This window comes from Cyprinodon tularosa, unplaced genomic scaffold, assembly GCF_016077235.1.
Source record: "Cyprinodon tularosa strain WSP-4 unplaced genomic scaffold, ASM1607723v1 ctg66, whole genome shotgun sequence".
NCBI classification, from domain to species: domain Eukaryota; kingdom Metazoa; phylum Chordata; class Actinopteri; order Cyprinodontiformes; family Cyprinodontidae; genus Cyprinodon; species Cyprinodon tularosa.
Window position 1 is genome coordinate 1,225,258 of NW_024039407.1, and position 23,751 is coordinate 1,249,008.

At 39.9% G+C, this 23,751-nt stretch overlaps 2 protein-coding genes across 3 annotated transcripts in view; one reads left to right on the forward strand and one right to left on the reverse strand.

Annotated features, from left to right (window-relative positions):
* agap2 (ArfGAP with GTPase domain, ankyrin repeat and PH domain 2) overlaps window positions 1-9,621 on the reverse strand; it is a 39,077-nt gene extending 29,456 nt beyond the window's left edge. The window contains exon 1 of one of the 2 annotated variants that reach the window (XM_038309225.1): window positions 9,260-9,621. In XM_038309225.1, coding sequence (XP_038165153.1) covers window positions 9,260-9,422 — 163 coding nt within the window. In that variant the 5' untranslated portion in view covers window positions 9,423-9,621. The remainder of the gene's footprint in view (window positions 1-9,259) is intronic. The other variant, XM_038309224.1, reaches the window with a different exon arrangement.
* Window positions 9,622-16,267: 6,646 nt separating this feature from the next.
* Window positions 16,268-23,151, forward strand: tspan31 (tetraspanin 31). The gene is made up of 6 exons (XM_038309369.1): window positions 16,268-16,446; window positions 19,122-19,289; window positions 19,421-19,501; window positions 19,600-19,740; window positions 19,874-19,984; window positions 21,612-23,151. Exons 1-6 carry the CDS (start codon window positions 16,384-16,386, stop codon window positions 21,684-21,686), a joined length of 639 nt encoding a protein of 212 aa, XP_038165297.1. The 5' UTR covers window positions 16,268-16,383; the 3' UTR covers window positions 21,687-23,151.
* Window positions 23,152-23,751: the final 600 nt, after the last annotated feature.

Genomic DNA, 23,751 nt, shown 5'->3' on the forward strand with positions numbered 1-23,751 from the left:
TCCATATAAAATAAGTAAATAAATGAATTATTGAAAATAATTTTTTTTTTATATTATTAATAACGTGTCACTATTCTTGGAGTCACCTTTATGAATATATCTGTTTATTTAACTTCTGCTTTAAATGGCGAAGTTTCTGTGTATATTGTGTTTCCTCTTAGTGACTGACTAAATGCCAGTTTCTTCATTTTGAAATTGTGTAAGAATCCACATTTTTAAAAAAACCCATAAACAAACTCTTTAGCTAGGTGATGATCTAAAAAGCTTCGCTATAAAGTATCCTGTCAGCGCTGTTATTTTCCTGTTTCTATGTGGTTGAAAAGCTTTTAGTAATATTCTTTTTATTACTATTTAAGCCCCTTAATGTTGCTATTGCTGAAAGTTATGTTGTGTTAAGTGCTAAAAATAAGTTGTTGTTTTTTTATATTGCAAAAGCATTTTGTGTTGGGAGCTGGAGAAATACACCTTTTCTCCAGCAGAGTCCGCCCTGGATCCTCCCTGCTGAGCTGCTCTGCACACCTGCAGCTGATGATCTCATCTGGAGGACCTGGACTACTTAAGCTGCCTTCAGACCTTGCCTCGACGCCGCAGTGTCTTAATCAGTTGGTTAGCACTTAAGCCATAGATCCCTAGTGAACCAAGTCTCCTTTGAGTCCAACCTGGATTCTAACCCTTTTGTCTCTGCTTCCAGGTTTCCTGTTCTTTCTCCTGTGAAGCTCTGGAAGAGCTTAACCTGCCGAGCCAGCCCTCCGAGCCAAACCTGAAGACTCACTCTCTGGATTTCCTAGCAGCTCTGGATACCGAGCTGGAAACACAAGCCAAGGTCAAAACAGCCTTTAGAATTAAGACGCTGAAACAGCTTAAGGACTCTGCCAACCCAAGCTTTCTCCGGACCCAACAGTTCCGCTCCCAAAGCCACCTCTACGTTCATCAAGGTACAAACCTGAACACAATCAGTCAAGTCTCAACCAAGCCTTCGCTAACCAAACTGTCTTTCTCACAGACGCCAGTGAACCGGTCCCAGCCCAGAACCATTGCATCAGTCTTTATTATATGTGTGAATTTGCCAATAAACTCTGTTAAACTTTCCAACCGTGTCGTCAGTGTTCTGCATATTGGGCCTCCCTGATACCCATCATGACAGAACACTGCGGCCAAACACAAGGCCCAGCAGATGATCTCCTCCGCCGATTGCAAGAACAAGATGTCCAAATACAAGGACAAACTCAGACCCTCCGTGAGTTGTACCGTCTGGTTGATATGCATAATCATATGCTTCAAAACTACGCTAATTACGTGGGTAATGCTAATCCCGCTCCAGTAACCCAACCATCCAGTTCCTCCGCCGAGGTCACCGGCTGTGACGTCATCCGAGCTCCGCCCAAGTCTCCCAGAGAAGTTTTCTGGTAACGTAACTGATTGTAAGGGATTTTTATTTCAATGTCGTCTCATTTTTCACAACTCTCCTGCCAGTTTTCCCACGGACCACAAGAAAATAACGTTTATCCTTTCCCAGTTAACAGGAAGAGCTCTGGCTTGGGCTCAAGCCAGATTTGCCTCAGATGAAAGCTTAAGCTGTCACTATTCAGATTTCGTTTCTGAATTTTCCCAGGTATTCAACCAAGAAACTGACCAAACCCTTGATTCTCGAGCACTGCTTCATTTAAAACAGGGAAATTCTTCTGTGGCCGAATTTTCTATAAATTTCCGGGTTAAAGCAGCTGCTTCCGGATGGAACCAGGGTGCATTAAAGAGTGCTTATTTCGAGGCATTAAACGAAAATATTAAGGATGAGTTGGCTACCCGTGATGAACCGGCTACACTCGAAGAACTAATCCAATTAACTATAAAACTGGACAACCGGATTCGGGCCAGAAACAGCCGCAAACATAAGAGTTTGGCGTTATTTTCCTCTGCCCCCGCCTCTAATAACGTGACTGTTGTTTCTGCCCCCACAGAACAGTTATCCAGACCAAAGCCAAAGAGCCAGCCTCTCCCTTTGCCTGTTCAGGCTACTCATCCTGGAGAAACTGAGATGGAGCCGATGCAGGTTGGACACACAAGGTTGTCTCCTGAGGAAAGGCAAAGGAGATTTTTGGGCAGACTTTGCATTTATTGTGGTGAGAGTGGACACTTCATTGCTTCCTGTCCAGAAAGATCTAAAGCCGGGGCCCGTCAGAGGTTTTGAGGAGTCTGACGGGCCATGAAGAAAATGAAAAACCTCCTCGTCTTTTGCTTCCTGCCACGTTGTTTTTCCTCGACCAGAGCCTCTCTCTTTCAGCCTTCATTGATTCTGGATGTGAACGTAATTTAATAGACTCTGATCTCGTCCAACAGCTCCAAATTGCTACGGTTCCTTTAACCCAGCCTCTCAGAGTCTCTGCGATTGATGGGAAAAAACTTCATCAAGTCACCCACCAAACTCAACCCCTTGAACTTCTAATCTCAGGTAACCATCGAGAGTCCATAACCTTCTTTGTTTTTTCATCCGCATGTTCCCCACTGGTACTGGGTTATGAATGGCTGGAGAAGCATAATCCCCATATTAATTGGGCCGATCGTCATGTGGAGTCCTGGTCCACATTGTGTCACGAGACCTGCCTCCGTTCTGCAGCTCCCGCTGTGGGGTCCCCTAGAGGTGGGGGGGAGATGGACGTCCCTGACCTTACTCCGGTACCCCCTGATTACCATGATTTGGCTCCTGTTTTCAGTAAGGTCAGTGCTTCGTCCCTTCCACCACACAGACCATACGACTGTGCCATCGAGTTATTACCCGGTGCTCCGTTACCCAGCAGTAGACTTTATAACATTTCCAAACCAGAACGTGAAACAATGGAAAGATACATTAACGAGTCGCTAGCTGCAGGACTTATTCGCCCTTCTTCATCCCCGTTGGGCGCAGGATTTTTCTTTGTTGGAAAAAAGGATGGTTCTTTGAGACCCTGTATAGATTATAGAGGCCTGAACCAAATCACTATCAAAAACAAATATCCTCTTCCTCTTCTCACCTCAGCCTTTGAGCCTGTACAAGGAGCTACCGTTTTCACAAAGCTCGATTTAAGAAATGCCTATCATCTCCTTAGGATACGTGAAGGAGATGAATGGAAAACGGCATTTAAGACTCCTTTGGGCCAGTTCGAGTATTTGGTCATGCCTTTCGGCTTAACAAATGCCCCCGCATGTTTTCAGGCCCTAGTGAACGACGTCCTCAGAGACTTTCTCAATGTGTTTGTATTCGTATACATTGATGATATCCTGATCTACTCCAAGAATCTATCTGAACATAAGAGACATGTCCGCCTGGTTCTTCAGAGACTTCTAGAGAATAAACTTTTTGTAAAGGCTGAAAAATGTGAGTTTCACCAATCTTCAGTTACCTTTTTGGGGTTTGAGCTCGAGGGCGGGCAGGTTAAGCCTTCTGAAGAGAAGATAAAAGCTGTTTTAGAATGGCCCGTTCCAGAAAGCCGTAAGCAGCTACAAAGATTTTTGGGCTTCGCTAATTTCTACCGGAGGTTCATCAGAAATTATAGCCAAACCGCCCTCCCATTAACTGCATTAACTTCTTCCAAGAGAGTTTTTCGATGGTCCCCCGAGGCACAAGCAGCTTTTGACAAACTCAAAACCTTGTTTTCCAGAGCTCCAGTCCTAATCCAACCAGATCCATCTAAGCAATTTATCCTAGAGGTTGATGCTTCTGACTCCGGTGTAGGGGCAGTTTTGTCTCAGAAACTCGACTCTGATCAATGAATCCATCCCTGTGCCTTCTTTTCCCGTAAACTCTCTCCCGCAGAACACAACTACGACGTTGGGGACCGAGAACTTTTGGCCATTAAGTTGGCTTTGGAAGAGTGGAGACACTGGCTCGAAGGAGCAGAGCATCCAGTCCTGGTGTGAACTGACCACAAGAATCTCGCCTACATCCAGTCCGCTAAACAAGCTACTCCTCGACAGTCAAGGTGGTCTCTCTTCTTTTCACGTTTTAATCTCATTATCTCCTACAGACCTGGATCTAAGAACACCAAGCCCGATTCTCTCTCTCGTCTCTACGCTGTGGATCAACCTGAGTCACCCCAACCTGTCCTCCCTGCCTCATGTACCGTTGGAATGGTCACTTGGGAGATAACAGATTTAATCAACGCTGCCCTGGCCACTGAACCTGACCCAGGTAATGGACCACCTAACCGTACCTATGTCCCCTCGTCTGTTAGGTCTCGTCTCATTCATTGGATGCACTCGGCAAGATTCTCTGCTCATCCGGGAGTGAGCCGAACAGTTTCACTGATAACTAGACGGTTTTGGTGGCCCACTTTGCATCGAGATGTAAAGGAATATGTGTCTGCCTGCTCCACCTGTGCACGGAACAAAGCCTCTCATCAGCCACCCTCCGGTTTGCTGCAACCACTCCCTGTGCCCTCACGTCCTTGGTCCCATATTGCCATCGATTTCGTCACTGGTCTCCCAGAGTCTCGAGGTATGTCAACTATTTTAACCATCGTAGATCGTTTCTCCAAATCTTGTCATCTGATCCCTCTCAGAAAGCTTCCTACGGCCTATCAAACCGCCCAGTTGCTGATCAAGCACGTCTTTCGCCTCCATGGTATTCCCCAGGACATCCTCTCAGATCGTGGTCCCCAATTTGTCTCACAGGTTTGGAAGGCTTTCTGTTCTGCTCTAAATTGTAAAGTGGCTATCATCCCCAGTCAAATGATCAAACTGAGAGGATGAACCAACACCTCGAATCCACCCTCCGCTGTCTCACCTCCAATAATCCCACCGATTGGAGTCAATATCTCACCTGGATAGAATACGCCCATAACTCACTCAAGTCTGCATCTACCGGTCAGTCTCCCTTCCAAGTTAGCCTCGGCTACCAACCACCTCTCTTCCCTGCTAACGAGAGAGAGATATCGGTGAAGACTGTCAATCACCACATCCGTCGTTGCCAGCGTGTTTGGAGAGAGACCATCCAAGCACTCAACCGTTCCTCTGAGTCCTCTAAGAGGTTCACTGACCCCAAGAGACGTCCAGCCCCCGAGTACAAGGTCGGCCAGGAGGTCTGGCTGTCCACCCGGGACATCCCCCTGTCCCGCAAATTATCCCCGAGATTCATCGGCCCATACAAGATCACTCGAGTCATCAACCCCTCCGCCGTCCGTCTTCAACTTCCCCCGACACTCAGGATTCACCCTACGTTCCACGTCTCCCAGGTTAAACCAGTCATCTCTAGTCCCATTTGCCCTCCATCCGACTCCCCTCCACCCGCCCTGGAAGTCGATGGACATCCGGCCTTCACCGTTCGCCGGATCGTGGACTCCCGTCGGCGAGGTCGCGGTTGGCAGTACCTCGTCGACTGGGAGGGCTACGGTCCGGAGGACCGACAATGGGTTCCTGGTTCATACATCCTCGACCCTTCTCTCATCAAGGAGTATGAGCGTTCCCTCCCGTCTACCTCTTCCGCACCGCCAAGGGGCGGTCGTTGAGGGGGGGGTACTGTTGGGAGCTGGAGAAATACACCTTTTCTCCAGCAGAGTCCACCCTGGATCCTCCCTGCTGAGCTGCTCTGCACACCTGCAGCTGATGATCTCATCTGGAGGACCTGGACTACTTAAGCTGCCTTCAGACCTTGCCTCGATGCCGCAGTGTCTTAATCAGTTGGTTAGCACTTAAGCCATAGATCCCTAGTGAACCAAGTCTCCTTTGAGTCCAACCTGGATTCTAACCCTTTTGTCTCTGCTTCCAGGTTTCCTGTTCTTTCTCCTGTGAAGCTCTGGAAGAGCTTAACCTTAATCACTCTCTGGATTTCCTAGCAGCTCTGGATACCAAGCTGGAAACACAAGCCAAGGTCAAAACAGCCTTTAGAAGTAAGACGCTGAAACAGCTTAAGGACTCTGCCAACCCAAGCTTTCTCCAGACCCAACAGTTCCGCTCCCAAAGCCTCCTCTACGTTCATCAAGGTACAAACCTGAACACAATCAGTCAAGTCTCAACCAAGCCTTCGCTAACCAAACTGTCTTTCTCACAGACGCCAGTGAACCGGTCCCAGCCCAGAACCATTGCATCAGTCTTTATTATATGTGTGAATTTGCCAATAAACTCTGTTAAACTTTCCATCCGTGTTGTCAGTGTTCTGCATATTGGGCCTCCCTGATACCCATCAAGACATTTTGAAATTAAGATCCCTGCTTTTTTTTCTTTTTAAGAGCTGTAGGCTCAATATGACTTTTCAAGTAACATGAGTTAATATAAAGCTCTTCTGCAACTTATTCCAGTTTCAAATTATAGTCTACAGCCTGTGTCATGAGTCACTGCATTGATAGTTTCAGTCTTGAAAGATTAACAACACCAAGGTCTGTTGGATTTCTCATTCTTGTGATATGTCACATTCCTTTGGAGAAACTTTCAAAAATAAATTAAAGTTGATAGCATGGTTGGTCAGATAAAGATATTCTTATGAAAGGTCAGCATTAAAGTGTAAAAAAAATCAAAAGTTGAAGTATAGCACACAGTCAACTTACAGTTGTAAAAGGCCTTTACACGTGTTTACACCAACTGTAGCAGCCTGATTTACTAATACATTTCAAAACCAAGTATAATAAGTATTTTGAGTATGTGTTTTGAAATGCTAACATCAAAGCTGGCTTTTTAACAATAACCCCATAAAAACTGGCTAATATATCTCTGACCAGTTAAATATGATACAAAATATTAGCCTAGCTAGCTAAATTAGCTTTCTTGTCCTGGTAGTCTCTTCCAACAGACTTTGGTTTTGTTTATGTTTCACTTTTTATGAATTTTTCTGTTTTAAATTACTTATTAGGTTTAAATTTCCTTGGCGTTTCTCTAATTACCATTTTATTTAGAATTCTTGTGTGTTATTCTGTAGTAGCTCTAGTTTTTTGTCATCCTTTGTTGCTCTCCTTGTCCCCTCAGTTTCCTTCTAGTCCCTTCTCCGCCAACCTGCTCCCAGTTATCTCATTACTCCATTCATTGCTTCAACATTCTCCTCAACAGTATTTAAGCCCACCTCATTCTTTCACTCATTGTTGGTTCCTACTCTTTGTTTCCCTGTTTGTAACCTGAGGTCTGTACCATGAAGTGAGCCCAACCTAGTGGGATTACTCCAAGCCTATTCAGTTTCACCAATCCACAACAATAGCAATCAGGATCAGCCGTATCTCCAACACTGGTTATTAACTCATTAACTCAATCCAGCTTGAATTTATCATGATTCTGTGAACACAGTTGTATGAAATGACGGGTTTAAGGGAGCAAACCAATCAAAATAATGAGCTCAGAAGGGAGAGTGCCATACTTCTCCCATTAAATACAAAAGCTCATCTTACAGAAGTACAAAGAGGAAAAAAATGTCTCAATAAAAAGTCAAAGATGGAGGTAGCATGAAAGAGACGCCAAATATCATAGCAAATGGGTTCCTGACTGGGTTAATGAGCAAGATAAACATCAATGTAAATTAATACAGCCTGCACCCCAATAACTGCTGCATAATAATCACATTTCCCCTCTGGAGTAAAAAGGAATTGGGGGCAGATAAAAACAAAACACAAAAACATAACTTCATCTGCTTAGTTGGACTTTATGCTTCAATAATGTCTATGTAACAGTAAAGCTGGACGCTGATGTCTGAATTAATTCACATTAACACAAAAGGTGATCAGTCTGAGGGAAAAAAAGAACCTTCTTTTTTTACCTGCCATTTTACCATTAATCCCTAATGGGAGCATCTTTAGAGTAACATCTACCCTTCTCGTTTATACTGCAACAAACAAGAAAATGGTTTTGGGCTTCTTTAAATCGTCATCTGCTTGACAAATTCATGTAAGTAAGGGAATCCTAAATTCTACTTTTCTACTCCTGTAGAAACTCCTTATGGAGAACATCCACACATCTCTTTGTTACATGAAGTCCAAACACACTTGAGTAAGGCAGCAGGACTATGGTTGAAAACAAAACAGCAAGTCCACATTTAAACGACTAAAAATAAATGATAAATAAGGCTTTCTGGGACTTTTGAAAATTCTGATGTTGAAATCAGTTTTGGCTGCTTTGGCATGAACTTAAACAGAATTCCTATCATTGAAAACCTTCAATCTGGACAAATTTAACCACTTATCCAAAGAATTACTTTCAAAATGTAGTTTTGCATCTCCAATAATAAGCTTTGACACAAAAAACAAAAACTGATTTATTTAAGGAGTAAAACACATTTTGCAGAACTAAGGTGCTATAAAAGATAAGAAGATTATAGTAAATCTTTAAAACATCGCATTATAAAGTTGTTCCACCAAATCCTGCTGTTGAAATGACATTAAAATGAACAAGAAAACTATTTTCTTTAAGAAGAATTTCATCCCATTTTCTAGGATTTCTAGGATTGTAAAGTCCAAATTAAAGTGAACTAAAGCTTAAAGAAATTGAAAATTACAGCCAACGATAAATGCTTATGAAATGCAGAAGATACGATGACACCAGATAGCCCCGAGACCTTTTCAAACAAATACTCTAAGCTAATTTTTTCATCTTTACTGTATAAATTTAGCTTTGTGCTCTGAGAACCTTTCTCATCTGTAATTCACACATATGCTGCCTCTTTACGCAAATAACTGACATTCAGTTCTTAAGAAGCCGCCTTTCTCGCATCTTGTCACTTTAACAAGAAAAGTAGGAAGTAGCGATGCAAGGATGTGATGTAAAACTGATCAGCTTCGAGTAAAAGCCCTGCATGTATGAGAGGAAGTGGCTTTGAGGGCAGTTGCAGATTGGCAGACAGGAAGTAGGCCACACAGCAGGTTTCATCTGGCAGCCATAGTGATGACAGCAAAAGGATGTTGCCGTTGGTTTGTCTATGTCCAGAGCCCGACTGATGTCTAACACCACTGCCTGACAGGTACCAAGACCCTGCTTTTTTTACCGACATGGGGTTATGAGCACCAAAATGAACACCTTAACCTCAGGAAAAAACACGCAGTGATACAGAGGCTGACAGGAAGCTGAAAGGAAGATATCAATCACCCACACAGTCTTATTTCCTTGCAGCATACCAAGAAAGCTTTTTAAAAGAACAATTAATTTAAGTTATGCATGACATTTTTCTCTGATATTGTGTCAGGTAATAAAACCAATGAAATTCTCAAGTAGTCAGAACAGCTCTTAATGTTCTTCATTAGAATGGGATACATGTTACTATGTATTTCATACACAGGATAAAAGTGAGACAGAGACCCATTAAATATGAACTCACCCTGAATGCTGTGGAGGTAAACTTTAAGGCCCGAGCGCAGCTTTGGATCCTCCACCCTTTCAAACTGCTTGAAGAGCCTGTTGATTGCATTCTGGAGGGTTTCATACCTCTTGATCTCTGCTTTTATCGCAGAGGAGAAAACCGATTTACTGTTGCTGGTCATCCTCACGCACAGATAAGTCGTGAACTGAAGCAAAGAGATGCTTCAGCCCATTTGAACTCCTGGTTGCTGGTTCCACATGAAGAACTCGAACTTGAGACAAAGAGGCGCAAGAAGTAGAGGTGAAGGCAACTCAGGGTGTCGCTCTCGCTGTCTCTCTTGCTAAACCACAAAAGTCACATCACGACAACGTGCTCAGTTTCCTCTGCAGGTCTGAGCTGAACTGAAATCACTTCCCTGTTTGAAAAAAAGTGTTGTTCACTGCACGCCATCCCTGACTGCAGTCAGTCAGTAATGAGTCTGCAAAAAAGAAGAAAATAAAACAAAATAGTACACTTGGAAGATAAGTCTAAAACTGAATTATTTGAACACCAGAACAAAGGATATGTTTTATGTAAAAAATGCAACTTAAAAAGAAAATAAACGTCATATCCCCCGTCAAGCATGCCGGTGGAAGAGTCATGGTTTCGAGATGATTTGCTGTAACAGCATCTCATTATTGAATCCACCATGATTTTTACTATGTATAAGAGGGTACCTCTAAAAAACGTGTGACCTTCTGTAAAAAAAAATAAAAAATACAACTGAAATAAATTTAAAACTAAAATACACATGATGAGATTATCAGTCTTTCACATCATAGGGAAAATTTCAACCAGATTTTATATTTATTATATAGCTTCGGCATAATGATATTCAGAAAACCTCTTTCCATAAAGTCTTAAAATCAGCTTGCTTCAGTACACTTGTGCATTATAAAATCATATCTTTTTTTTCTGTTAGGTTGCAAGTAAATATGCAAATATATTAGATTTAAGGTTAACTATCAATAACCTAGTGGGTGAAAAGGTTTCTGTATCAGCAAAAGTTATAAATCCATCTTTGCTTGACCTTCCATGCTACTTTCTCAGGTATTACATCCACTTGTGGCACCACATCTTCACAATTAATTGCACTGACTCCATGGACTATATGAAGGGTCATTCAAAGCATTTTTCCAGGCGCATGATTTCCAATTAGAGATATTGATTAAAATCTGTCTTAATAAAATTCATATTGTTTCTCCAAACTTATTGCTTCATGCCAGAGAGACTCTAATCCTGATCAAAAAACATAACCTTGGTAAAAAATATTTTTTAAATAAAATAGAAAAACAGACTAACTAACATCAAGCATAGACCCAGTTATCCTTCTTTATACCATAATTTGTCACATAAGATCACATAACGGTTGACCTTTGTTTCACTGATCATAACTGATGATGCAAACAACTTTCACATTGCACAGACACAGAGTGATTTCTCTTAGCGTTAAGGAAACGTAGCTCTACATAGTTTCGAACATATCAGAAAGAGAGAAACTACCAAAGAGGGTGCTCTGTGATGAAAAGGTCACTTAAGGTAAAGCTGAATGAATCTGCACACATAGAAGCTTTTTTCAATCTTGATTTAACCAGGGCTACCAACTAAAATTGTGGCATACATTCATGTATTAATTGCTTAAATGTTTATGGCAATTTTAATTTGCACAAGCACTGGACTGTTTACTAGCCAAGCTGCATAATATTTAAACTACCCATCTTATTTATGTTTTTCTTGGTATCCCATTGGTAGTAAGTGGTGGAAAGGAATACATAGATTTTCTTGGTCAGTACATCCACTGACTGTGAAATTAGCTGTGAAACGTCTTCCCACAGTCCCCGGCCGCCATATTGGGACTCCCCACTCTGTTGTTTTCAAAAAACAGTTGCTAAATATCTCAGACACCTTCATCCTAGGTAGCCATGTTTGTTGTGACTGTGGCCGGTGGCTGCTAACCAACCAATGGGCAGAAGGTGACCCTCTAAAACACACCCCTCATCATTTGCATAATGAGGCAGAAATGTAAAAACGACAGGCAGAAATAAATAGCATAACATGCACATAAATAAATACTTAAAAAAATAAGTAATAAATAAATAAAGTTGAATTGTTGTTTGGCTGTGACGTCATCCAGGAAAGAAACATCAGCTGTGCTGCTTCCATCAACATCCTTGTTTGTAGATGTTGGAGATCGTCCTGTTTTCCAGTGTGGTCCTGTTTCTCTGGCCGTGGCTGGGTGGATGTGCTCTCTTCATCCTCTGGCATGGGAGCTGCCTTGGAGCTCGTCTGCCTGGCTGTGTGTTTCCTGGACGGGGCCGCCTTTTACAGCTGCTTTTTGTATCTCTGCTTCTGTCTCCTTGAACCCCAGTCGGCCTCGGCAGATGGCCGCTCACACTGAGCCTGGTTCTGCTGGAGGTTTCTTCCTGTTAAAAGGGAGTTTTTCCTCTCCACTGTCGCTACAAGCATGCTTAGTGTGAGGGATTGTATTTGAGTCAATGAGTCAATGCAATCAACTGGTTTTCCTTAGATAGAAAACTTTGTATCAATTTGACTGTATGATCTGGTTGAACTGTAAAGTGCCTTGAGATGACATGTGTTGTGAATTTGGCGCTATATAAATAAACTGAATTGAATTGAATTGAATATTATAGCGGGCAATAAATAAATTAGGTTATTATTACAAAGGCAAAAAAACAAAGAAGCTAATTAAAAGAGATATATACATGAATGTCTCACTGTGTAATCTAATTTCTATCTACATTTATTTGTTTATTGTATTTTTAGGGGGGAATTAATTGTATGCTTATTTATTTTTGGAGAATTTATTTATTTCTGTATGTATTTTTAATTATGGCAGGTTTGGTCCTCCATAAAAGCCTGTTAATCAACTAGCAATGCAAATCTGGAGGACAGATTCCTATTTCTTCAATGCTTTCTGGAACAAAGTGGGCTGAAAGTTACTGCCGTGTTGTTTTTCTGCCCACGGAAGGCAGTTTGGAGTACAAGTATTTCAGACTGGAGTTTTATATAGGCAACATTTTCCAGGAATTGGGAATAACCTCACACTTTCTGAAAAAAAAAATAAAAAATGGAACCGAGCATTAAGACCTGCAGTAGGAAGGTAGCCTTTGTGAAAAGAAACAGGCTTCCAACACCACTGGCCTTCCAGCACCCGTGAACGGATTCATTACTTCTCCATAGTAAAGGCCAGAGGGTCCTTCCTACAAAAGCATGCACAGTTTGTTGCACGAAAAGAGCCACTTCAGGTAAAAGCTAATAGAGAATTTAAACTGTGAATTTATTAGATGAAGGAACAGTCCCTCACTCCCTTACCAGCAGTCTGTCATGGTGGAAAAATTGCAAATCTTCTTTTAGAAAGTTAGCTTGTATGAGCGATGCAAACAGCAACTTTTAAACAGAGCGTGAACAAGGAGAAATGGGCTCGTGCACGCTCTTGCACGTGTTTAATAGGCGTTCCCTCTGGGTACAGGGTTGTGCATGTGCATTTTTTTTTTTTAGTGGAGGGGCGGGTCTTTTCAAAAATTCGCCAAAAACCTCACTATACCTCTCATAAAACGGTCAAACCATCATCAGAATCTCGTTTTTTGTATTTTATCTATTTATTTATTATTAATGTAATTATTAATGTCGCTTTACCTGCCATCTGCTGGTAAAGCGATGAATTTCGGCGGCCGTTAAAAATAAAAACGGGTTTTGCAGATAGTTGAAGGCAGTAGCTTCATATATCACTGTCCAAATCAGTCCATTTAACAACACTTCAAAGTTAATCCGCAGCAGTGCTTCAGTAAACATGAATGTACAAGTCAGTTACTAAAAACACAAGGATTGCAGAGCTAAATGTTCTTGGCAGAACATGCCAATTTTACAGACCCCCTAGTGCCAATCAAAATGATTCGCGAGGCGGGAGGCTTACATAGGAGGGAAAAGAGAAATATGTGAGGGACCGTACCTTCATCTAATAAATACAGTTTCAATTTTCTATTAGCTTTTACCTGAAGAGGATGACGGCAAACACGTTCCGCTTTGTTTAAAAAATATATAAATATAAAAAATATAACCACAGATGTCTGGGGGACAGTGATTGGCCTACATGTTATGAATGCTGGCGTACCATAAATAATAAATTATGAACAGTTCAGTTTGTGCCTTTAACTCATTGCCCATAGGAAGACGTTACTTGGATATAACCTAACGGAATATCTTCAGAACAGCTCCAAATGATACAAAACTAATATGGGTGAGTAGAACATGATGTTATAACGTAAAATCAAGGGGCCAATGTAAAAAAAAAACGGTGTTCCCCTTTAAAACACAGAGAGCACCACGGTTTGGTGCTCCACATGAGAAGGTATCTATACCAAGGCCTTGTTTTGCCTGATGTACTGGCAATTCAGTGTCTGGAGGTGATGCTCCTTGGCTCAGTGTGCAGCATTCAAGGGTAAGATGTTTGGTCATTTAAAATTCTACAATAATAGTTCCACTTACAGTATTGGTATTCATAGTCAATTGCACACTGCAGTGACAGTTGCAAGTCCTTAGTGGTTTTCTCTACTAATTTTGCACTGAAATTCTGCCATTCTTCTTTGCATAAACTCTCAGACTCAGTCCGATTGGATTACAATGAATGATAAAAACTTATCAAAGCATGCATTTAGCTCTATTCATCTGCCAACAATAGTGGCTAGCTTCTGTAATTATTTGACTCTTGGTTTTCCTCTAGCAAATTCTTACTGCTACTGTTCCATCAGGGATAAATTATGAATATGGAAGGCACAACTTAATGTTATCCTGTCTACAAATGTTCCAGTATGAGATGTGGATTTCTGCGGGTCCTATAGAGTTATGATGAGCCTCCTCTCTGCTTCTCTAATGAAAGCTCTCCCTAACTGACCAGTCACTTCAAGTAGAATGCTGCACTTTTGTATTTCTGCACACAGTGCATGCTTTTTCTATTTTCTGATGATGGAATGAAAGTTGCTAATGTGAAATGTTAAAAATGTTAAAGCACTTTATTTTTCTTTTTAGGAATTCTTTACATTTCTCCACAGCATTATCTTTGACTTGCTTTGTTTGTTTGCCTTATTCTATTTTTGTACACTTATCTTCTCAACTGACCTAAAGGCAAACAGAGAACACCTGGATTTAAACCGACTCTTGATTGATCACAGAAAAATGATTTTCATTAAAGAGGGAACCTCTGAAGGTTGAAGATTTAATATTACCAGAGAAAATGGAACTTCCCTTGGATGAATGCCACTCTGTTTCTTATTTTTTTGAGAGAAAATAAATTGAAAAACACGTAGAATTTTCCTTTGATTTCACTGCTTTTTGTTGGTCCTAAACATAAAATCCAGATAAAGCAAATTGAAGTTTGTGATAGTGAAATGACAAAATCAAGAAAAAAAGGTCAAGGTGTATTAATAGTTTTGCAAGGTTTTTGTTTTTAATTCAGTAGGAAAAAATGTCTGACTTCATTAATGTTTCAGGTATGTTCTGGATGGCTTTCCAGTGACTCTTAAGCAGGCAAAACTCATGAAGTCTCAGAGTATTATCCCAATGATAGTATTTGAGCTTAATGTCAATACAGTGAAGGTTCTTAAGAGAAGTTGTGTTAATAAGATGAACCCCAGAACATAAAAAAACCTTCATTAATATGAGTAGTTTTGTTTAGACACTGTAACTGAAACCATAACAAACCCTGCTTCTGCTTTTTTTTTTTTTTTTTTACATTATCTTAGGCCCTAAGATCTTACATTGTTGGTTTTTTTTCTTACAAGAAATAGACTGGACATGTAAGGCAATTCTTTCAAGAGTCAGCATCAGAATTGGTTGGTCATTGATGGCTTGAAAAGCAAATGGTGGATCTGGAATAATATTTTGAAGGAAGTTAACATCAGTATGAAATGCATGCATTCCTACCTGGACAGAGCACAAAGTGGTAACTGTTGGAAAAACTAGAAGAAAATTACTAACATAAAAAAAATTGTTGATTTTTGTTGTTGTTGTTTACAAACCTTTTAATGGCATGCATTGTTGTTTAACAGGGAAAGCTGCCCTCATTAACAAGTTTTGCATCACACCCAAAGGGCATAATTGCCACCTAGGAGAGTTTGGTCACTACTGTCCTGTTTGTCTCGCTCCACTACACCGCTTGGTGGATTGCTAAGAAACCGCAGCCTTGACTCATGCTGCTGAGTACAAAAGGAAGTATTATCGAATATGTGGCGAAAGCCATCTATAGGTTAGTGTTCTATCATCATTGATTACGGACTCTTGGTTACATTCTTGTTTACATATATTTTTTTAACAAATTGCATGAATGATTGAAAGCTTCCAGAATAGTTGCATTATGTTCATATAAACATTCATCTATTAATTGTTTAAAGGTTTATGACAAACTTAATTTGCACAATACTGTTTACTGGCCAAGCCGCATAATATTTAAACTCCCGATCTTATCTATGTTTCACTTGATATCCCATTTATAGTACGAGGTGGAGGGATATATGGATTTCTTGGTCAGTACATCCACTGACTGTGGAATGTCAGTGTGAAACGCCTTCCCAGTCACTGGTCCGCCATATTGGGACTCCCCACGGAGCACTTTTTCCGGGGATATTAGCTATATTCTCGCGATGTTTCGTTGAAATAGCGCGAATTCGACAGGCGCCGGGTTTGCTCTTCCAGCTACTTCAACCAGGTAAGAAGTGGTTTCATAAGCTATTTTCTTTATTCTGTCAGTCACTTTTAATAATATAGAGCCAACCATAACCTTTATGGCTTCTAATTGAAATCCCAAATCTCATTTTGATCAAAGATCTGTTTTGATAAAAAAAAGAAAAAAAAAAGCAACAAATAACAAGAAACATCTAATTGCGATCCCTCCTGCAGTAATGAAGCCTCACAAAGAAGGAAGGAGCTCAGAATGGGCGTCGAAGTGAGAGCCTTGACGTCAGTCGTCAGTTTGACGTAACCGGTTACGCCCTCTCCACCAATCGAGTCCAGTAAACGTCGGCGTAGCTCATAGCCGGGATAGTGGACAATATTCTTCAGGTCATCTGAAATCAGTAGTGTTTTCTAATATGGTTTGTGGCGGATTCACCTGTTCGAAAAATGCCCTCTGTTCCCTGAATGTTGTTTACATGGTGAGTGGTGATACAGATGCTAAGTTTTAGCCAAATGCTAAGCAGCAGCCGCTGAATGTAGTGGCGTAATGCTTAGATAAGGCTAGCTAGCTACTTATTCTAGCTAACAGCGCAACTGAAAGTACTCATGTTGTAAACATTTTGTTCACATGCACTCTGCTTCTATTTCACAAAGGAACGGTATGTATTTAACTCCTAGACGCCAGATGGTTTATATCTCGGGCTTCTGAATAGCACTGTAGAATAGCGGCTAACGTTAGCACGTTAGCTTTAGCCGTTATGTGAATTAAAGCTACCGTTAGCTGCGAGGCCATCAGCTGAGCGAAATACTGAAACTGGTCATGTAAAATCTGTTATCTCTATTTCTACAGTGCTTACAGTCACACTGGTTGATCTAGATCTACTCATGTGACAGCTTTGTTTACTAAACGGAGTGTTATGCTCAGCTGATGATCCTCACTTTAATCATTTCGATGTGTAGGAGTTACAATGTCAACAAACAATTACAGCAAATAGATGAAAAATTTACAAATCAGCATTGAAATTGTGATAAGATTCTGGTAGAAAAAGATATAGTGTCGATTTCGTATTCAGACAGCCAAGATTAAATAAATGTATCCCTAAATAAGCCGAGGTATGGCCAAAGTAAGGTTATTCTCGTGTAAATTAATAATATATATTATTTATATCAGATGTATTTAAGGTCAACAAGTAAATTGTGAAAGTTATATTTAAAAAAATTTAATGATCCGATCCATTACTTCTATTTTGGAGCATCCTTCAGTTTAGATATCACTCGACTCAGCTTTATGTACAAACAGGCATACCCAAATGTAATCGAAAAGGTCACATGCAGAGCCAACCCTTCAACAGCACCTAAGATAAAGTTCCTATTTCTGAGAAGATTTACTTCAATAAGAATTAAAACTTCAATAAACGTTCAGGAAACAATTATTTAGCTATGGCCTGCTTTTTTTGCTGCAAAAAGGCAAAGCTAATTGTCTTTTAATCATTCTTAAATCAGCCATAATGCCCTGTTCATGACTAAATAATATGGTATTTTAATGAAAGTACTATGAAATTAAATAATTAAATACTTTTAATCCTGTAATAGCGATAGTAAGTATATTGGCAATTATTCAAAACTACTGTATGTAAAAAAAAAAAAAAAAAAAAAAAAAAAAATACTATCTAATCTAAAAGAGCAAATCATATTTATTAAGAAACCAACGTGATATATAGTTCCCAAGAGCTGGTGTTCTGTGGTATAATGCAGGGCCTAATTGGAGCTACATCCAAAAGAAGTTGAATAAGGTTTCTGCACAGAAAAAGCATAAGAGCACATCCGAATTGAGAAAATCTGTAGCACTTGTTTAGCCAAAGCAAAAAATGTCAGCGATCACCATGAGTTCTGTCCTAATGACGCTGACAGATAGGAAGCTAAATGCTGAATTAAGTAGCTTAGGGACCACCGGATATTCCTATAGGCTTAGGCCACCTCACGGAGTGAAATAAAAATAAATATCTTCACATGTATTCTGTGTGACTCATGCTTATGTAGTCATATTTCTATGTTTTGAGTTGGAAAATAGAGAGATTCAGCCATCCACATTTGTTTCTCCCTTTTATGTGCTTCATTTCTTGAAAGTTCTAGTCCTAATTTACACATTAGTGTTGCATAATAATCTCTTCTTTAATTTGATGAATTTGGATGGAGCCTAAATTTAAAGATGAACCTACTTGAAGCTAAAAATGTTGTAATAAATGTGTCATACTTATGCAACTCTAGTGGGTGGCATGCTAGTGCTTCCACAGCAGAAAAGAAGGTAGAAGAAGTGAATTGTAGGATTTAAACAATGAATTTAGAAGAGGGGAAATAAAAGGCTGAGTGACTGAAGAGCAGCAAAAAAATTGTGAGTGTAAAGTGCACAATAGATTTAATAGTTTCTCATTAAAAAAATGTCTAAAATGCCATGGCTGTCATGTAACAGTCACGACATCCATGATTGCATACTAACATAAAACGTGACAGTCAATCTTAGACTGTGACTATATTTTTGTTGACCCTACATCCTTGTTATTCAACCCCATAGGTTCTGTTAGCCATTTAGATATTACAAATTGGAGCCAAGTTACCTATAAATGCAGCATAACGCTTGTTACTAATCTGGTTTTGCGTAACTAATGCACATTTCAACAGCAGATCTGCATCGAGCTGGATGTTGCATTGCATCCCAGAAAAAAAAAAACTCTGACACGGTGAGACACGTGTTTAACTCAAGCATGTTGTTGATGACTGAGTCACTGAACAGCTAGCTGACTGAGTCACCACTGATGTGTTCAGAAGCCACAAACTTGCTTCCTGATGATACCTCAGCTAATTCCTCCGAGGAATTTTTGAACAGAAATCATTTGGTTATGTTATCTTAGAAAGGCCTATGTACTGTATGTGTTTGTACAAGAAAAATGTACACCATCAAGGCTAAATGAAACTGATCTTTGTGTGACTTTGTGTTAAATATTGACCTTATGTTTAGCTGTTCTGACAGCTTAACTTTGAAAAGGCTCAATAAAGGCTGAAGTGCGGTTTGTAAGATAAGTTGTAGGGTAACTGTAGTTCCAATGCACAGAGCCTCAGCTGATCGTTGTTAACTTCTTTCCTTTTGTCCCTCCAGCTGGTTGGGCTCCTGCTCATTGGAGTTGCAGCATGGGGGAAGGGTTTCGGCTTGGTGTCGAGCATCCATATCATCGGAGGAGTCATAGCAGTGGGCGTCTTCCTGCTGCTTATCGCCATTGTTGGACTCATAGGAGCGATACACCACCACCAAGTCATGCTTTTCTTTGTATCCTTTCTTTGATTGGCATTAACTCAGACTCACAGGGAGGTCCCGGATTTTTCCACAAATCTCAGTTGAATGTTTGGTGTAATTCAGATATTTGTCAGGGCTGCTTTGATTCTTTAACTTGTTGCCAGTACATGGTGATCCTGTTTATTGTTTTCCTCTTCCAATTTGGAGTTTCCTGTTCCTGCTTGGCAATGAACCGAGGACAACAGGTTAGCTAACGGCTCGTTTTATTTAGATGATTTATCTCTGTGCGAATTGATCCAAATCGTGAGGTGGAATCCTTATTTTTATTTTATTTTTTTTCCAGGTGGCTCTTCTCAACTCCACCTGGGGGATTATGCTGAATGACACAAAGACCGACCTGGAGAGTCAACTCAACTGCTGCGGGCTGCTGAACACCACTGACAGCAGGCAAATGTTTGAAGCTGACGTGGAAAACTGCCGCGCTGTGAGTCTGAAGTATCATTTTATTGATGTTTTCATTTATATTTTTTATTATTCTCTTCTAGTGTTAGTGTCAAATTTCCTTCTACAAAAGAAAGCTGTGTCAGGCTCATTTTTTTTTCTATGTTTCACTCCAGCCATGCAAAAAGGAAGACCGCTGTCAGTCCTGCGGGGATAAGATGCTGAATCATGCAACAGAGGCTCTGAAGATCCTTGGGGGCGTGGGGCTCTTCTTCAGCTTCTCAGAGGTGAGAATCTGATTCCAAAACACTCAGTGGTTGCTGTTCAAAGATACCCTGTCTCCACTGCTGTGTATAATTAGATGAATGGATTTGTAGCTTTTTCTGTAGATCTGCCCTGTAGTGTATTGGGCTGCTAAAAGCTTAAATGTTGGAGTTCATTTGGTAAAACTACGAGATGACTTTTTTTTCCTCTCCTAAATGTGTATGAGATTATTACATTAGTTGTTAAAGAGGGAATAGATGCTTTCAGTTTTTCAGAAGGCTGATTTATGTAGGTTTTTTTTTTTTTGGGTCATCTTTTTGATTGTTTCTCTGTGCTTTTTGCTAAAGCAAAAGTTATTTTTGTGTTTTTTATTAAATTTGAGGAAAAAATCGATCTTAAGGGGGAAAATCTTTTTCTTAGTGAAATAAATATATTGGAGAGAAAATGTTCACACTAATAGCAAAATCTGATGTTATTTTCTCGAAGTGAAAACTGTCATAGGCGAGCCTGTGTTCCTATTGGCCAGTCTAAACAGAATGGACAGCTGGGTGGTGGTATTTAGTGCATTCAAGTTTAACAGCGCCTCGGCTGAAATGTAGACGAGAGCTCATGGGTGCTATGATGGGCGGGGCTTAAAGTCTGTTGTGAAGCTGGAAGAGCTGCCTGCAACTAAACCAGATGGCTGGCATCTTGTTTTTTTAATATGTAACTTAGTGTTCAACTCAAACACACCTGCTGGTGGAGCGAAGCAGCCATGGCAAGCGAGTGTTTCTATTTAAAGTTGTATACACTCATTAATAATGTGAAGGGGAATAGCGTTTAAGCTATTTTCATTCTAATTTGCTATGATATTTTAGTTTCTCACATGTGCTTTTAAATGCATCAATTGAATGTTTTCAATTGAATACAGAAACAAAAAAAGCTGGCCAATGGGAATTTTGAGAATAGCTAAATTAATAGAAAAGACTTTGTTTAAGAAAGAACACGATTCTAATCCATTAGGCATGGCTTCAGGTGTCAGTTGTTTTTACTTTATATTCTTTAATGGATGTTAGGTAAAGCCGTCTCTAAATAATAAAGATGTGATCTCATTTGATCTTCACGTCATGTAGGATTTTGGGTCTTTCCAGATGGGTGAAATTAGCTGCGTTTCCATTAGCCATAGATTTTTGCAAATTGTAATTACAAAAATAAATTTGCGAAAACAAGACACTGCAATTTGAAAAAGAAAAAAAAAGTTTAATGAATAGTTTTTATGATTCAATGAGTTTTTATTTTTTTTCTTTCGCACCTAAATTCTTATATTTTACAAAACTGCAATGGAAACCAGTTTCGTTTCACACTGGTCACATGATCTGCAACCAGAACTTTCGACCTTATCAAAGAAGACTGAAAGTAGTTGGAGGATTATGTGGATGTGCAACTTGAAATAAATTTATTTTATTTCTTATTTGATGGAAATATATGAATTTCTAGAATTAGCATGTTGGAAATTAGCAGAATATTGAACGTTATTCATGTTTTAATGGAAATGCATCCATTGTCCAAAAGCTCCATCTATTCATCCTTCCCTGATCTTACATCTGTACTGTAGAAGTATTTGTCATAAAATCATAGAGGTGCATTAAAGCATCTGATGTTTAATCACAGATCCTGGGAGTGTGGCTCGCCGTGCGCTACAGGAACCAGAAGGATCCTCGAGCGAATCCGAGCGCTTTCCTATAGTCTGTCCTACACATCCCGCAGCCGACACTTTTCTTCTTCAGACACACTGGTCCAACACAGATCACCGCACACACCCAGAGGCAGACATTGAAAACCACACAGAATGGATGAGGGCACCCAGCACCTGGCCTACACTGAGAACCAAACTGCACGGTCGTATATCAGCAACCACAACAACCCTTCTCAGAGCTGGATGCTCGTGCATGAACGGATGACTGGTAACACCGGTGAGTTTTACTAGTTCAGCCTTGATTTGAGTCCCAGCGCTTCTGAATGCAGCCTGTTAATAAAAGGTCATGAGAGATTTCTGCATGTGCGCCCACATAAAAATCTCATCCGCACACCAACCAAGGACTCCATATCTACTAACCTGTATGCACCTTGAAATGTTCCTCTTGTCTCTAGTTTAGTGACGCCGTGTAACAGCTGTTTCCCTCTGCTCACTGCTGTCAGTAATATGCACCCAACATGTTCATCGTGATCAGGAGAAACAAGGCACTGTATTGAAATGGTGATGTTAAGTAGTTTTTGTTTTCTTTATGAATTATTTTGCTCCCCACGCTTTGCAGATATTGGGAGTTTAGAAGGTAGATTTTAGGTAACAGTTGCTAGTCATTCAGTTAGTTTCTAATGTTTGTGAACTGTAACTGAGCCAGCTAACTTATGAGTCTGCGACATCCACATGCCACAGACTGCAGCCTCGATGTTGTACATATTCTTATTTAAAAATAGCTCAGAAATCGCTGTGTGGATTTGCAGAAGTAGTCGCCGCCACGCTTCCCTGTGTTTGCCCCGTTCCTCCGTGTGGCACAGTGTTGATTTGTAGTAGAGAAGTGGATTCCGGTACGATCCGTGAGCTCCGCTGCAACCGTAAGAAATCACACAGTAAAGCCTTTTCACGTGCCGTTTGTTTCAGAAAAGAAAAAGAATATTGCCGAAGCGGCTTGTTATAATTTTTTTTTATTGTGTTAATTGTGATTCTCTCCCTGTTGCAATTTTAAAACCTTCATAAACAGCGACTCTTATTAGTTATGTTTGTTGCTCCATCAAGCTTGTATTCATCAGTGTTAAATGCTTTGTGAAAAAAATAGAAATAATGCTTGTTAAATATTTTAGACTCTATTTAAGTTTAGTGCACATTAAGTGGAAGTTGATATAATTTTTCTCTGTATTTGACATTTCCTGTTGATGGATACTCAACTGCTCATGAGTTTTAATTTTCTCCTATGAATGGATTTTAACCTAAAGGACTAACTCAAGCTGTAATGAATCGTCTTACTTGAAGCCGTCTTCTTTGCTGATGTGGAATTCTCGCTGCTGGTTTGGACTTCTTGTCGATGTAAACATTCAGACAGATCTTAATTCCAGATATTACATGTATTGACTTTGAATTTGTGTGCACATGTTATTGAAATGTATGACTTTTTGAGACTTAATTTTCCAAATAATAAAACTTCAAATTGGACAACTGTTTCCCGTTTTCTGTGTTCATATATAGTTTTTAAAGACTCAGAAAAAAGATCACTGCAATATTTTTGAAGTGGACAATTTTCAAGCATTTGGATTGAACCAATCAGTCAGGTTTTAGTCAAACCAACTGTAGGACCTGCTCTAGTACTTTATTTTCCAACGTTTTCACATATACAGGTCAGACACTTTGTCGGTTGTCTTCAATGTATCCTAAACTCTTTCCGACTGGATGGAGGAATAGTGAAATGGATGGATCCTCACTGATTTTGGCATGGACTTTGACAAGACCATTCTGTTTTTATGTAAACTAGTGGTTTTTATGTAAACTAGTGGTGTCCAAAATCTTGTTTTTTAAGTAGATCATAATTGAGAGGAATTTCAGACAAAAGCTCAAATGAATTAAAAGTTTTATCTGCTCAACAATGAATTAAACATGCAATATTTTATATGAAATAATATTTTTTTCTTTTTGTAGAAACCTGTTTATTATTGATGTATGTCGGGTATGTTTGCCTTTAGTCGAGGGATTTACAAAGTCTTTACTTTTTTCTTCTGTCAATATCGGGTTTGAGCAACTTATTCTTAATAGGAAGCG